Source organism: Vulpes vulpes, chromosome 13 (assembly GCF_048418805.1).
Source record: "Vulpes vulpes isolate BD-2025 chromosome 13, VulVul3, whole genome shotgun sequence".
In the NCBI taxonomy this organism is placed as follows: Eukaryota; Metazoa; Chordata; class Mammalia; order Carnivora; family Canidae; genus Vulpes; species Vulpes vulpes.
The window spans coordinates 149163170-149180420 of NC_132792.1; the positions used below are offsets into that span (position 1 = coordinate 149163170).

Consider the following 17251-nt stretch of genomic DNA (forward strand, 5'->3'; position numbering starts at 1 on the left):
TGGAACAAAAAGAAAAATAAAACCATAGCACACTGGAAGGACGAAGAGAAGCCCCTTACCCTCCTGCAATGCCCCTCCTCCAGCAACCTCTACTGTGAACAGCATACTCACTGTAAAGGAAAAATACTTAGAATACAATCCGTTAATGAGTAAAAGAAAATGAAAGGGACTTGAAGCAAAGTGGCAATAGATGGGTAACTGGAGTGGCTTCTCAGAATTACCAATGTAAAAGCTCCAGGAATTACAGGCCTATCTTAAAAGGCAGCAATTTCTCCAGTGTCAATGAGAAATACAACTGATATCAGGACATACTCTCTAAAGCCATTGCACAAAAACCAACATGACATAGAAAAAGGTATTACTATAAGAATAAATAAATGCCATAAAAGAACTTTAAATTAGTGGCAATGTATAAAAAGTTAATATGTATAACTTTATATATGTATAAAAATATGTATAAAAGTTAATACCATAATAAATGTATATGTATATGTATATATGTATACATATAAATGTATATGTATATATGTATAAAAGTTAATACCATAATAAATGTATATGTATATATGTATAAAAATATGTATAAAAGTTAATACCATAATAAAGATGGTATTGGGAACCTGGGTGGCTCACCGGTTGAGCATCTGCCTTTGGCTCAGGGCGTGATTCTGGAGTCCCAGGATTGAGTCCTGCATCAGGCTCCCTGCATGGAGCCTGCTTCTCCCTCTGCCTGCCTCTCTCTCTCTCCCTCTCTCTCTCATCCTCTCTCTCTCTCTGCCTCTCATGAATAAATAAAATCTTTTTAAAAAAAAGATGGTATCAATTTCATTGGGAAAACATTATTTAATAAATATCTTGGAATAGATGTCTATCCATCCTAAAGAAACATAAAATGAAGTATCATCCTGCATCCCATTCAAATATAAATTCCACATGGGTATTAAGAAGAATTTTTTTAAGCTCTAAAAATCATCTTAGAACTTCCTCAAAAATGAGGAACTAGAAGACATTTCTTTTTTTTTTTTTTTTAAGATTTTATTTATTTATTCATAGAGACCCAGAGAGAGAGAGAGAGAGAGGCAGAGGCACAGGCAGAGGGAGAAGCAAGCTCCATGCAGAGAGCCCGACGTGGGACTCGATTCTGGGTCTCCAGGATCACACCTCGGGCTGCTGGCGGTGCCAAACCGCTGAGCCACCGGGGCTGCCCTAGAAGACATTTCTAATCAAGAACAGAAACCCAAAATCTTAGGGGGAGGAGGGAGCAGGAATAGAACTGAATATAAAAAATTTGTTTGGCGGGGATCCCTGGGTGGCTCAGCGGTTTAGCGCCTGCCTTTGGCCCAGGGCGCGATCCTGGAGTCCTGAGATCGAGTCCCACGTCAGGCTCCCAGCATGGAGCCTGCTTCTCCCTCCTCCTATGTTTCTGCCTCTCTCTCTCTATGTCTATCATAAATAAATAAATAAATAAAAAAATAAATAAATAAATAAATAAATAAATAAATAGATAGATAGATAAATAAATAAATAAATCTATCTTTAAAAAAAATATCTGTTTGGCAAAAGCTATTATAAACAATTCTAAAATATATTAGATGTACTATATATAAAAGTATATATCACACAAATATGTATGTATGCAAATGTATATATGGGTGGAAGTATAATGTACCCAATGTGCAGAAATGCATCATATTTCCTAACACTAGCTGCTGAAAGAATGTTAGAAGCAACTTGCAATAAGCCTATCTACTGCCCAGATAGTGGTCTTTGTGGCAGCCAGGGTCCAGCCAGAAAATGGAGTCCACAGAGCAGTTTGTACAGGGAAAGTCTTATAAAGAATTATTAGAGCACCTAGGTGGCTCAGTGGTTGAGCACCTGCCTTTGGCTCAGGTCGCGATCCCGGGGTCCTGAGATCAAGTCCCCATCAGGCTCCCCAAAGGGAGCCTGCTTCTCCCTCTGCCTCTCTCTGTGTGTCTCTCATGAATAAATAAAATCTTAAAAAAAAAAAAAAGAATTATTAACTATTTGCACAGGATTAACTACTAAGAGGCAAGAGCAGAAAACTCTATGAAATATCCCATGTTGAGGGAGAGAAACAAAGGCAATTGTTGGAAGGGGCACCTCCTTCCCAAGGCTAGAGTTTATATCTCACTGGAGATAGTGTGGGTCTGGTACACTAAATGAGAGAAGTTAGCTGGGTTACTCCAGCCAAAGCTATTCTATAACAGAAAGGCCAAAGTTGATGGACAAGAACCTGCAGGCCAGGAACGATAAGCAGGAAACTCTCTACTATGGTGCCAGCATGCCAAGAGTAGAAGGCAGAAAGCTGCAGATAGGAACTGGCAACAAAATCTGCTAGAGGGTGAGGTACACACACATACACACACAAACACCGCTGGCAACACAGAGCAAGCAGAGCAGAGTACTAGGAATCTCTGTGCCTCAGTTTTCTGTTAAAATTTTGTGAAGCCATAAATCGAACAGTTGTGACTCAATCAATAACATATCCAGAACACCACTCTAAAATGTCTGCATCTGGCCTGGCTGTGTGCCTCAAACTATAACCATTCATATTATAAGGAAGGTGTCAGAAAAAAATGTAACTTTTAAAAATCCCCAAATTTCAGAACTATAAGAATAATTCAATATCATCTCATCATCATGTCCTACATGTTGGGGTTTTTTAATTTGCTTGACTGGCTGGAGTTGAAGTTGTGCTGTTTCACAGAAGGGAAGAGTAAATGCATTCAGAATTAACAAACCTACACCAGGAACATGAAAAAACAACTTCAAGTGTTTGCTGCATGATGTGAATGATCTTAATAAGTGCATCTGACCTCATTGTACAGTACTTCAGGGTTCAGCATATACACACAATTAGCCAAACAGCACTTTTTAAAATCACAATTTCAAAATAATCACTTACCAAACACTATTCCTTTAGCAAATGGAGGAAACAATTCTGAATGTCGGAATAAGTTTTTGTGAATTTGCCATAGTTCTTTGTGTAGTTTCTTAAAGTCACTGTATCTCTTCCATACGATTATCTAAAGAAAAAGAAAAATCAAATGCGTATCTCGTAGTGAAATTACGTAGATTCAGATATCTGAACAAAAAATATTTTCATAAAAGTGCCCAAAATTGTCATGCAAAGGCAAATAAATATATGTTCTAACCAATATGGTTAACTGTCTGAAATTAAATAATAATATTTATTTTAAAAATAAAAAGCAGCAACTCTTTCTCTAAGTTTTCTGTTTTGCTTATTAAATTTCATTTCACACAAATACTGTTTTCTTGGAAAAATATTCAACCTGGTACAAAGAAGGTCTATACCACCTAAACCGCCACTTAACCTCTTCAAAAATCAATTATGATTGGCCTGGAAATGAGCTAGATGTCAAAATACATATTCTACTTCAGAAACAGCATATTTATAAATGCAAATTAATTTAGACAATTTTTTTTTTTAGAGAAAAAGAGTACATGCACAAGTCCAGGGTGGGGCGGGGGGGGGGGGGTGCGGGACACACAGAAGGAGAGGGAAAGAGAGAATCCAAGCCAACTCCACCCAGAGCACACAGCCCAATGCAGAGCCTGATCTTACCACCCTGAGATCATGACCCGAGCTGAAATCAAGAATCAGATGCTTAACTGACTGAGCCATGTAGGCACTCCTAAACAATTTTTAAACATAAAGTACCTACACAGCTTTTGCCTAAAAGGATAAACCAAATAATACTGAAGAAGAAATGTCTATGTAGCAATTAACCTTAACATTTCATAAATCTTATTTCACAAATCTCAGTTTAAAGTAATAATAAGGATTTAAGACAAGATGAATCCTAAATACCGGTAAAACTAGTATATTTCAAACAGAAAATAAGTCATCTAGATTATATAATACATAAAAGTTTACGTCCATTAATTTGAATTACTTTTTTCTTTTTAAGATTTTATTTATTTATTCATGAGAGACACAGACACAGGCAGAGGGAGAAGTAGGCTCCATGCAGGGAGCCAGAACATGAGATTCGATCCCGGGTCTCCAGGATCACGTCCTGGGCCAAAGGTGGTGCTAAACCACTGAGCCACCCAGGCTGCCCAATTTGAATTACTTTTTAACCTTAATCAGATTAAATTAGAAAAAAAACTTTTATAAAGAAAACAGATTTGACACATGACTGTGATATCATTGATTCAGCCCCTTAGTCTCTACAAAATAGGGTAAAACTGAGTTTAAAATTCATTACCTGGTATACTAGGGCCTCTGCTTTTAAAAAAACCTTATTGCCTCACTTAACAAACTCAATAGAATGTCTGCTAACAATAATAAGGAAATCTTAGGCCAAGCAGGTAATCTAGTGGGATTTAAGAGACTCTTGTCAAAAAATTTACTCTCTGGATATAAGAAATCCTTCACTAAACTTTATCATACTACCAAAAATTCTACCATGATGAGCTTTTTGTTTTTACTACAGTTACAATTCTAGGAGACTAAAAAGATTATAACATGAATTAATTTAAACTGCTTCCTTCTGATGCTTCCTTTTATTCATTTACTCAACAACAAAAATAATCACCAAAACAAGTATTTTCATGTCTCTATTCTGTGCCAGGCTCTGTGTTAGCACAAAGGATGAAGAAATGAGAAACACAGCCCCTGCCTTCCATGACTTCCAGTCTGGTTGGGCAGGACAAGCCAACACAATAACAACTGCATCACAAGATGGTATGATTAATACAAACAAGGGAAGCCCAAGGGTGTTATGAAAGGAGCACCTATACTGAAGGCAACTAGTGATTAGACCAACAAAAAGAGAGAGAGACAAGACTGGGGATGAAGTTTTTATTTTTTTTATTTTTTTATTTATTTTTTGGGGGGGGGATGAAGTTTTTAAAAGGAGAGTGAGATGCCAAATATAATCACTAGAAGTTGGGCTTTTGCAATTGGATAAATGGCAGTGCCCATTCTCTAAGGTAAAGAAAGAGGAAGAGAAAACTTTTAAGAACAAAATTCAATTTTAGACCTATCTGACACAGATTTGGAGTTAAAGAGTGAGAACTAAGCAAGATGTATTATTCATTTGGGAATCATCACAGAGAGGTGGCAATCACTCAAGAAAGCTCTCTTAGCATTTGTAGCAAGGCAAGGAGTCTAAGGACAAAATGATCGGGAACCTTAATGCTGAGAGGTCAGCCAGAAGTAAGAAGAGGAAACCAAGTGCAAAATAAGTGTTTAAGAAGCTCAGTTGTACCATGAGACAGACCACCTGGATGGAAGAAAAGACTTTATTTTAAAATGGAAGTGAATGAAACAAAAGCTGGTAGCAAAGAACCAACAGTCCCAGCAAAAGAGCAAAAAGAATGAATAACTAAGAAAGCCAAACCAACACCTGAAAAGTAAACATTCTCAAGACAAGTGAGATTACAAATGACCTTAATTTTCATATTTTTTGTTTCTTTATAATATTTAATTTTGATACATGAAAATAATTCTGTCATGGGAGGAAAAAAAGTGCTATTTTTATATTTCTAAAATAGATCAAATAGTGGTGGTACCTCGCTGCCAAAGGCTTAAGGAAAAAATGGGTGATGGGCTTGTGAAAGTAACCTTACATAAGATAAACGCCACCCTTAAAACCATTATAAACTAGACATGAGAGCTATTCAAAAGACTGTAGCTCATGGAAACAATTGTGCAGATAAAATTTCTAGTTAGGGTCATTTTTAAATAAAGGCAGAGTAACTTAAGGGAAAAATGTCAGTAACTTAATCACAATAATAACAACAACATGGTCTATAAACTAGTATATAGTATGTCAGAGTAAGAATTAGAGCCTCCAAGGTAAAACTTTTTCATCATGCCTAATTTATTCACTCACATTCTCTTTATTCTCAACACAAGAACTACAAAATCAAATATCTAAGAATAAACATAAACCCTCAAGAAATGCAGGAAACCAAAGCATCACCAAGTGTCACCATCTATTGCCTCCTTTTCTTTATACTCCTTTAACCTTGGACATTTCTAGAAATCTTCAAAATGGAAAAGTGAACAAAAGCACACTTCCATTACATTAGCAGTACCGATGTTTATAACTGGACTATATACAAAGTCCCAAAAGACGCATGCAGAAATTCTCGGGTAATTCTTTCCTATTAGAAAAAAAAGTTGTATAACTACTGTTCTGTTGAACCAATCCCTGCAGAAATTTCGTATTCATTAAAGTTACTCTGTATAGAATTCCTCAATTAAAAATTAATTCAGTGACAATCATATATGTATTTAGTAAAAGCTTAAGTTTCATTAAAAACATCCTTAAATAATTTTTGCAAAAAATGTTTTCTTTTCAGATAATTTCACTTAATGATAGCAAAAACCTTCAGATCCCATAAGCAAAACCAATTAATTAAATTTGTCCTCTCATACAGTATTTTAAAATTGCTGGATCATCTTTTCTTATAACCAGCATCACTACCATATTTGCTTACATATTTTCTTTCTCCCCTTTCCAAGAGCCTTTTCTTTATCTTGACACATTTTAAGAGTTCTCAAATGGTTTTTATCAAACTATTTTATTTATGAAATGACTTAACAGATTTCTGACATGATACATAGAAAAGTTCTATTTCAGTTCTCCTTTTCCCAAATTCCATCAGTGAAATCTACTACCTATAGAGAAACAGAGTTATAGGTTATTTTTCTAAAAAGGTACAGGAGGGAGGGCACAACATCTCTAGTTCTTTCTTTGTCCTTCTTCGGGTGTTCATGCTTTAGAAAATCTACTGAACGAGAGACCACATTAACTGCTGCTGTTCCCCTCAGAGTTTCCTATGCTGCTTTTTTTTTTTTTTTAAGATTTTATTAATTTATTTGACAGAGAAAGCACAAGCAGTGGGAGCAGCAGAGGAAGAGGGAGAAGTAGGCTCTCTACTAAATAGGGAGCCTGATGCTGGGCTTGATGCCAAGACCCCGAGATCATGACCTGAACCAAAGGCAGATGCTTAACCAACTGAGCCACACAGGCACCCCACCCCATGCTGCTCTTAATAAATAAAAATTTAAAGGGAATTTCTAAGAGTAAAATTTTGTAAAAGAAATTCTGGATAATTTTCAATTATTTACTCTATGTGAGTATTTCAGCATTCTTAGGAAGAAAACACTTCTACTTGGTAGCATGCGTCAAGGTGTTCAAACATATCTATAAAAGAAAACCAGCAAAACATCTCTGGTTTTTATAAGGATAGCATATTATTAGCCCTGTATTTGGTTAAACTAACATGACATCTTTAATCCTCAATAGCTCTTGGGAAGCCTGACTAAATTCTAAAGCAGTACCTAAATGAATCCGTTAACAGGAGAAAGAAAGGAAAAGGAAACAGAAACAAATTCTAGGTAGCAAATTTCTCTCCTAAATGAGAATTCCCATGTTTGAATGAAATACATGAGAAGCTAGAGTATTACAATTTCAAGGTTATTCTATATTTCAAGAAGCCAGTGAGACAGAAGACATTTTTTAAAATCTTTATACCATTTCTAACAAAGGACCATGCAATCATCTAACTAAAGGACACTTACAAGAGTTTTCTGATGAATGGTTCACCAACAGTTGTTATTATAAAAGAGTTTTCCCCAAAAAAGGATTAAGGAAATGGCAGAGAGTATGTTCATGGATAGGTTGGTTCAGGATTCTCCCTGGAAAACGGGAACATCAAGCTACAAACTACAGCAGAGCAATCAGACAATGTATTCAAAGGAAACACAACCCATCTTTAATTTAACAGCACAACAGCCTGTACTGACTATTAATTCAACATACTTAGAAGAATTCTAAAGAAAGTTCATACTAACCAATAGACATTTAAGTAGAGAGAGTACTTTATACAATGGTGCAAATTATTTTCACTTCCATTTGGGAAAGATATAGATACAGAAATAGATATATCCTTTTCTTTCCAAATAACTATATTACAATATTCTCTTCCTGGCTATTGAGAAGGAAAAATGAAATATCTTAAAGCCCCTGAGAAAAACAGTACGAAATCTTTTTAAATTGTGGTTTTTTTTAACTCAAATATTGGATCAAATATAGCAAGAAATGCTAATGTATAAAAGTTCAAATATGGTCTAAACTTGATGTCACACACTCAAACCAACCAGTACCAAACAATCAATTTAAATGTATGAATCAAGCCAGGTTTATTAAATACAGAGTAGTGGGGCTTGTTAGAAAATACATTCTCCACCTAAAGACGTTAAAATTCAAATGGGGGGAAAAACTGCTGCAGAATCAAGACTGCCAATTTACGTCTTTTAAAACACTTTTAGTAAGAAAAAAAATCCCCAACACATATCCTTCTAATCTTGATGTAAATGAGCAGGTACCAACATGAAAGTAAATCAAAAAACGTTGAAACAAGCAAGCTCCTCAGTTAGGATTCCCAAAGGTATATAACAAGCACAAAGTAATTACAAATAAAGAATTCCATAGTTTTAAGCAAAAACATGATAAGCTGGTATCATTTTAGAGAGAGAGAGTCTGAAAAGAACTACAAATTTAGAAAAGAAACAGACATCTATACCCAAAACAGTTTTCCAAAGCGTCAACATGTCAACTCAATATAAAAGTGAGAGTAGACAGGAATCCAAAATTTATTATTATGGTCTTTAAAATTAATACTAGCTACCAAATACTTTTCATTTTTTATTAAAGTTATCATGATTTTGAAATAGATAAGAACTCTTAATACTAAAATCTTACAAATGTTAGTTATCAAAAACATTATCACATTATTAAACAGCACTATAATTCCTTAATTCTTCTTTGTATAACTTAACACCTACTAAAACTTAACATGTACTTAGTAAGTCTGAAATAAGAAACTTACACTACTGTCTTGTGAGCTAAGGATAACCTCCAAACACATAAACACAAAGACAGACATACTAACAATTTAGTTTTCTCAACAAAGCATTTATTAAATTTTTGTCAAATATATAAAATAAAATTTTCATTATGTGTAAACATGTTACCTCCTGGACATCCTCTGGATTTCTTCGTGAAACAACCTAAAACAAAACATACACAGAAATATTTCATCATTACCAAAATTTAAGATTCCACCTTTGTATAATTACTTTCAATTTTCAAAGAAACACTGAATTATATCACCTACAAAGAACTCAGCTATATAATAACTTCACCACCATCTGAAACACGTGCTAAAAAAATTAAGAAAAAGGCAGCTTAAAAAAAAAAAGCCCACACACTAAAGTTCATGGCTTACATTCACAAGAGAATGCCCTGGCTTCACTCTTTTTTTTATTTATTTGTTCATGAGAGACAGAGCGAGAGAGAGAGAGAGGCAGAGACACAGGCAGAGGGAGAAGCAGGCTCCATGCAGGGAGCCGATGTGGGACTCGATCCCAGGTCTCCAGGATCAGGCCCTGGGCTGAAGGTGGTGCTAAACCAGTGAGCCACCTGGGCTGCCCTTACTTGACATTTCTAACAAGCTTGTCTATCGCCCTTCCCAGCCTACATATAAAAGTAGAAGCAGGGAACCCTGGGTGGCGCAGCGGTTTAGCGCCTGTCTTTGGCCCAGGGCGCGATCCTGGAGACCCGGGATCGAATCCCACGTCGGGCTCCCGGTGCATGGAGCCTGCTTCTCCCTCTGCCTGTGTCTCTGCCTCTCTCTCTCTCTCTCTCTCTGTGTGACTATCATAAAAATTTAAAAAAATAAAAAATAAAAAAAAAATAAAAGTAGAAGCAAAAAAAAGGAGCTGTACCCAAAGTATACAAAGGATGACTCTGTATTATGTCTTACAACTGTATGTGAGTCTACAATTGGCTCAATAAAAAATTTCAATTAAAAAAAAAAGCAGCCACAATGCTCAGACACACCAATATCTGTGAGAAGTAATCACTGACCACCAAATGGTAAAGAAAAAAACAAATGTAACTTAGAATCACATACAGCATTCAGGGACAAAGAATCCTATCAATATTTCCTGAGCAAAAAGAAAGATGGGGGATTGTTTCAGACCTCTCTAATTACAAAGCCAAAAAGTATTAACACCATTAAGGAAGATTTCTTCACAAAACTTATAAAAAGAAGAAGGCTAGGTGTTTAAATCATCAAACAGCTTTGAAGAGTTGGAAAATCTCACATTAGACACATAATACCATCTATGTAAATGTAAAATTCATGAACTGGATGGTACAATATGCATTTTGCAAAGACAAAAGATATATCAAACACATTAAAATATTTGCCTATGGGTGAGAGGAAGAAAAATGTCTTTACTGACTGGTAACAGATTGATGAACTGAAGATTATGATCCAATCAACATTACTCCTGAGGTCCAAAACAAAATAGTGCTGTCCAACAGAACTTTCTTTCATCATGGAAAGAAAGAAATGTTCCTTATCTGCACTGTTCAACACAGTACCCTTGGCCACATGCATGTGCATTGCTACTGAACCTGAAACATAACTAATGCAACTGAATAACTGAATTTTTTATTTTATTTCATTTAAATTAATTTAAATAAAAATAGCCACATGATTGATCCTTACTGTATTAGACAACACAGATTTAGAATAAAAGGCTAGAACTAATGACCATAAAATTATTCAAATACTGAATTTTATTTTTTTAATATTTTATTTATCTATTTGACAGAGAGAGAGCACAGCAGAAGGAGGGGAAGAGGGAGAAGCAGGCTCCCCAGGGAGCAGGGAGCCCAATACGGGATTTGATCCCAGGACCCCCGGATCATGACCCGAGCTGAAGGCAGATGCTTAACAGACTGAGCCACCCAGGCACCCTCAAATACTGAATTTTAGCTATTACTTTCAAATACTAACACCCCCAATACACACATACCTTTCTAAAACTATGATAGTGTTTCACATAATTAATGATTTAATTTTGGTTACTATGAGTTTTTCTTAAATTTTTGTAAAATATGCTAATGAGAAGTCAGAAATAATCAATCCACTAATAATCCACCCACCAATAACAGTCAACATATGATCACAGGCAACAAAGTTTATTCAGGTGCACTTGGCATTCTACAAGTTTTCTTTTGTGGAAAATTGATAAGATTTACTAATTTACAACTCAATCACTTTGTAAATATATGAAGATATCTTACTATTTTAAATAATCTTCCTCTACACATGCAAATGATCTTTTTGTGGCCAAAGAATTATTTCCTGATTTGGAGAGCAATTAAAAGTATCACATTTTGGATTTTCTTCAGGTAAGCCATTCCTGGAAATCAAATATAAGTATATTGCATAAGCAAAAATACATTAGCCATCCCTAACAATATCCAAAATTTTTCTTAAGTTTATTTATTTATTTTTAGTAATCTCTTCACCCAACGTGGGGCTCAAACCCATAACTGCAAGATCAAGAGTTGCACACTCTTCTGACTGAGCCAGCCAGGTGCCCATACCCACAATTTTAAAATCATCTTATCGGAAATAACCAATTTGATTATGATTTGTCATCTGTAGTCTCAGTGGCTCATGGAGTTCTCTGTGCGGCTGCTACAATGGTGAGCAAAGCCCCTGCCTTCACATCTTCCCAGAGTGCACAGTCTTACAAAATGTGTAACTGGGGTTTACCTGGGAGGGGCAAGGAGGAAATGCAGAGTGGAGAAGAGAAGGAGGGTTGTATTTCCCAAACTTCTAGTATATCAAACAACAGCAGTATGCTAAGCAGTGGGTTGGGAAGCACTTCATCCTAGACCCTTTCCTGACACTGGAGGCTTGCTATCCACACCACAGTGGCATCCCCGAAGCCGTCAAGAACAGCTGAGGGACTTTTTATGTTTTCATGAAAATCAATTATTCACAGTATAGAAAACTCAGAAAACCAAAGCTTAAGTATTCTTAAACTACCTAAGTGAAGGTCTTTAATTTAAGCTTATAAGAACTTCTCTTCACCCTCAAATACTTCTCATGTGAAAGGGGTAGGGGATTTACTCAGGCGGGGTTCAGAAAATTAAATCAAAAGCTATGTGCTGAGTATTAACTATCCCTTTCCCAAAGAGTATAAGCAAAACTTAGTGAAAATTATGTCTGGAAAGTATAAAACTATACCTTCCTGATTCTCCTCTTTCCTCCTTGGTATTTGCTTCTCTTTTGCAGGTTCCTCTTCCTCCTCCTATCCCCCAACAATCTGTGAGCACTCCAAGAATCAGTCCTGGACTGTGCTGTTTACTCTCCTTTTCAGTATGAAAAGAGAAAATCTATACCAGTATTGTGCTAGGCATGGAGAGGGGAAAAAAAATCTGATTTTGTAGATTTATAATTGCAAAACATTTTCTTAATGATTCATTTTATTCCCTCAACAACTTATGAACTAGGCAGGAGTGGTTATTATGAGTCCCCCTTTTACCAATGAGAAAACAAGATCTAGAGACTTGTGACTATCCGCCTTTAGATCTGAAATTAGAACTTGGATTTCTGACTCCTGGTCCAGTGTTCTTTCCACTGTACTATACTGTATCCCTCAAATTATCTGTAATATTTTCAGTAATAATTAAGTTTACTTACCTCCACAAGCCCTATCACCATTAGGTTTTATTTAGGTTAGGTTAGGTTTTATTTATTTATTTATTTATTTATTTATTCTTCCACTTATTCATTCAACAAATATTAGTGCCTATTCCACTTCTGCATATTGAACTCTAAATAGAAAATACAACTGGGTCTGATTTCTACACCACTATATTATAAAAATATAATCACCTGGCAAATACATTAGCAAGTTCAACCATGTGGTGCCCCACTATAAGAGATTCAGTATTTCCACATGTGTAACCTTCTTAAATAGTTAGGAATGTGTCCTCTGAGATGGAAACCAAAAAACACAAAAGGGTTTTAGTTAGAATAACATGAGCCCAAATATCCAACTCTTTCTATGTAATTCTGTTCATGAGGAACATAAAATTAGTGAGAAACAAGAATATCAATCAGAAATCTAAAGAAAGAACATGATTATAATGAAAATGAACAAACTGAGTGCTCAGACCCAGATTTTTATAACTTATAAAGCTCTATTAATAATCATCTCAACAATTAAAAAAATAAAACCACTATAAATTCCCTCTGATATAGGTTGCTAACTATCATTTAGTAACTTTTCTGGGGGTGAATTTTAATATTTTGTCATAAGATGTAGCCAATAAATGCCACAAAGGATGGAATTTAAAGCAGTATTCCAGGGCAGCCCCAGGAATACTGGGCAGTGTGGCTCTGTGGTTTAGTGCTGCCTTCGGCCCAGGGCGTGATCTTGGAGACCCGGGATCAAGTCCCACGTCAGGCTCCCTGCATGGAGCCTGCTTCTCTCCCTCTGCCTATGTCTCTGTCTGTCTGTCTGTCTCTCCCTCTCTCTCTCTCGTGGATAAATAAATAAAATATTTTTTAAAAATTAAAAAAAATAGGGATCCCTGGGTGGTGCAGCGGTTTAGCGCCTGCCTTTGGCCCAGGGCGCGATCCTGGAGACCCAGGATCGAATCCCACGTCGGGCTCCCGGTGCATGGAGCCTGCTTCTCCCTCTGCCTGTGTCTCTGCCTGTGTCTCTGCCTCTCTCTCTCTCTGTGTGTGACTATCATTAAAAAAAAAAAGCAAAACAAACAAAAAAAATTAAAAAAAATAAAGCAGTATTCCTTTTGTTTAAATTTCATAAATTTCCACTGAAGCATTACCTATCACTAGTATGATACTATACATATATCTCGCAGAGCCTCTTGGTATAGAGAATTCTATTACCAAGTGATCTTCAAAATTATTACCCTAAAGCAGTGCTTCACAAATCGTGCTGTATGGAATATCAATATTCTCTAAAATCAGTGCTTTCAAAGGAAAGGCTTAAGGACCAATTCAGTTTATCTTTGTTTAAAAAAGAAACATTTTTTACAGCAGAATTTCTCAAGTCCTTTAATATATTATCATGCATAGTAAATCTCCAAAAGGAAGATGTAGTATCTATCCACTTGACTTTTTATGTCCATCATAGGTTATCTATTATTTTATTTATTTAGTGCAACACCCACTAAATGTGGAATACAGTTGGGAAACACTACTGCAATGCTTGTAGTCCATCTGCCCCTGTTAATGCCAACAGTAAATTCTGAGTTTAGGAAAACAAATAAAGGCTTACAGTGAAGGTCACTATCTCTTACTGTGCTAAGAAATTAAGTCCTCTACTTCATTTAATCACCACAACAATCCTGCCTGGTAGGATGAGATAACCAAGCCCAAGAGCACACAGTAACATACTAATACTAATCATATTAATCAGTTACAGGCAAGACTGGATCTCAAAACTCCATGATTCCAAACAAAGTACTCCTAGGACACAAATAAATCAGCCCTCCTAAAGATTAAAATTCCAAGTATGCAAGTAATATTCCTGATGCCTGTTAGATGAACCCATTTTGTCTTTTACAGAGAAATGTAAGTTGACCAAAAATAGCAGCTAAATAAGTGCTTTGACAGAAGAGAAGGAGCTACAAAGAAAGGAGTTTGATTACAGTCCTTGAAAAAGCCATGAACTGCTTTTTGCCAGTTTAGTGATAAACCAAAGAGAAGGCAACCATAAAACAAGCCCTCTTTCCTATCTATAAAACAAAGACCTGAGATTAGGGCTTGCCCTACCTCAGACCCATAATAATCAACAGATCATATAGTCATTAGGTCCTTTAGATCCTTTTCAGAGTGCTAACTTATTTTATCCACCTCTTTAAAAAAAAGATTTTATTTATTTATTCATGAGAGACAGAGGCAGAGACATAGGCAGAGGTAGAAGCAGGCTCCATGCAGGGAGCCCGATGCGGGACTCAATCCTGGGACCCCAGGATCATGCCCTGAGCTGAAGGCAGATGCTCAACCGCTGAGCCACTAAGGCGTTCCTTTATCTACTTCTTAATAAGTATTTCCAACTTCCCTTAAAAGTCAAGTCTAAAATACTCATTTATCTAATTACCATCATAATTATGATTGAAATCACCCTCTTAACTCGATCCCACACAAAAGAATTGTCTTCTTCATAAGATTGAAAGATAACTTCTGGAAAACAGAACTACAAAAATCAGTCAAATCTATTATATCGCCTACAAAAGTGGACCACAAAATAAGTCCCTTTAGAACCAAGTAGAAATGAGTTATAGATTTTAAGATGCTACTTTTATGAAAAACTTATTATAGTCAAATCTTCTGATGGCTGTTCAGCTACCAGCTTGGTAAATGAGCTAAGAGGATAAAGGGTTAGCAAAAGTAACATTAAAAAAAAAACAAAAAACTAAGTGTCAAGATACAAATAATCAAACATGAAAAAAGGGCGGGGAGGGGCGGGCCACATGCCCACTCTTCATCTCTCAAAGATATGACTCTCCAAATGTGGGATGGGAATAATTGGATATACAAAAATGTAAGGCTATACTACACTGAACATTTCCCATTGTGGTGATTAGGTAAACCAAATGGCACATTCATCAATGCAATGTACACAATCCTGACTTTCAGGCATTTGACTTTCATAAAATCCATAGTTTCATATAAACATACTGACACCTTTAAGCTGCATTTCATACATACACACACACCCCTCTGGCAAGAATAGTAGGTACCTCATAGCACCCAGCTCACATAGGCAAGTGTCCTCTTACCAAATTCAACCTCCCTCCCACCCCATCACCTGCATCTAGTTCCTCTCTCCCTCTTTTCCCTGCAGAGCTGCAGGTGTCACTGGTTGGCAGGAATGTTTGGATTGGTTAATCACCCACCAACCAGGCAGTCTGGACCCAAGAGACAGCACCTGCACAAACCATAATTAGACATTTTACAACATTGTTTATTTAGTTCTCTGGAATGAAAGAACTTCCGTACAAGATAGATAAGTCAATGGGAAAAAAATTAGACATTCCACTTTCTAACAAGTTTTAACAACAGTTGGGACACCTGGGTGGCTCAGCGGCTGAGCATCTGCCTTAGTCTCAGAGCATAATCCCGGGTTCTAGGATCAAGTCCTACATTAGGCTCCCTGTGAGGAGCCTGCTTCTCCCTCTGTCTATGCCTCTGCCTCTCTCTGTGTGTCTTTCATGAATAAATAAAATCTTTTTTAAAAAAGTTTTAACAAAAGTAATACATTGAAAGGAATAATTGCTTTCTATACCATTCAAATCCCAAAATCTAATGAGAGAATTAAGAAACAGTAACAGCAAGTTACCTTTGGATACTCAATAAATGTTGCTTTTCTCACTTCAAATTTACCAACTATAATGGCACCACTCTAAGGAAAACTATTTTCTAATCTAATTTCGAGGAAAATAAAAAAATCACTAAAATCTTAATATCTGAGCATATAAGTTGTCAATAAACAGAATGAAAACAGGATTGGTTTACATTTTTAAGACCTGCTTACTAGGGGCACCTGGGTGGCTCAGTTATTAAGCATCGGACCTGATTTGGGCTCAGGTCAGGATCTCAGGGTCATGCTCAGTAGAGTTCACTTGAGATTCTCTTTGTCTCTCTTCCTCTGCCTCTCCCCCTGTTCACATTCTCTCTAAATAAATAAATAAAATCTTTCTTTTTAAAATTCTGCTTACTAAAGTTTTCTGAATATGAGATAGTTTTCTACTAAACAGAATTAAGTCAAAAACAAAGGAAAAGTAGAATAAAACAAGGTGCTAAAAAAAACTGAACAATTTGAGAGCCATGAGTTTTCAAAATTTTTAATCATAAATACATTTTTTCAACAAATTAATCTCCCTCCCTACCCTTGTAACTACTCCATTTGCTGTAAATATTTCCAAAGTAAGCCAACACCAACTATTTTTTCAAGAAACCTTCATGGTGCTACTGACTTAACTAAAAACTATTAATTCTCACTGCTTTGACATTAGACATTTGTAATAATGTAAGCAGTTAAGGGTTTAAAATTTAGTAGGCTTTTATTCCCTTATAGTGACTTAAAGTTTTACTTGATATAAAAAAAAAAAAAAAGTTTTACTTGAAATGTTTATGAATATACAATACTTTCAAAATAAAAAGCTATTAAAACCAAAAATTAAAACTCCACAGTGAATATCATACTTAAAAGACTGAATGTTTTCCTCCTAAGATCAAGAACAAGGCAAAGATGTCACTTTCATCACTCCTATTCAACACTGGACTAGAAGTCCTAGCTAGAACAATAAGGCAAGAAAAAGAAAAGACATACTGGTTGGAA

The 17251-nt window shown here is 35.9% G+C and overlaps 1 protein-coding gene across 11 annotated transcripts in view; it reads right to left on the reverse strand.

Annotated features, from left to right (window-relative positions):
• Positions 1–17251, reverse strand: part of RPS6KC1 (ribosomal protein S6 kinase C1) — a 180835-nt gene that overhangs the window by 155315 nt on the left and 8269 nt on the right. For 9 of the 11 annotated variants that reach the window (XM_026001101.2, XM_072733288.1, XM_026001103.2 and 6 more), the window contains exons 2-3: positions 9038–9073; positions 2927–3047 (exon numbers count right to left, since the gene is read on the reverse strand). In XM_026001101.2, the coding sequence (XP_025856886.1) occupies positions 2927–3047; positions 9038–9073 (157 nt within the window). Of the gene's footprint in view, positions 1–2926; positions 3048–7582; positions 7700–9037; positions 9074–17251 lie in introns of those variants that run through there. The other 2 variants (XM_072733289.1, XM_072733293.1) reach the window with 2 other exon arrangements.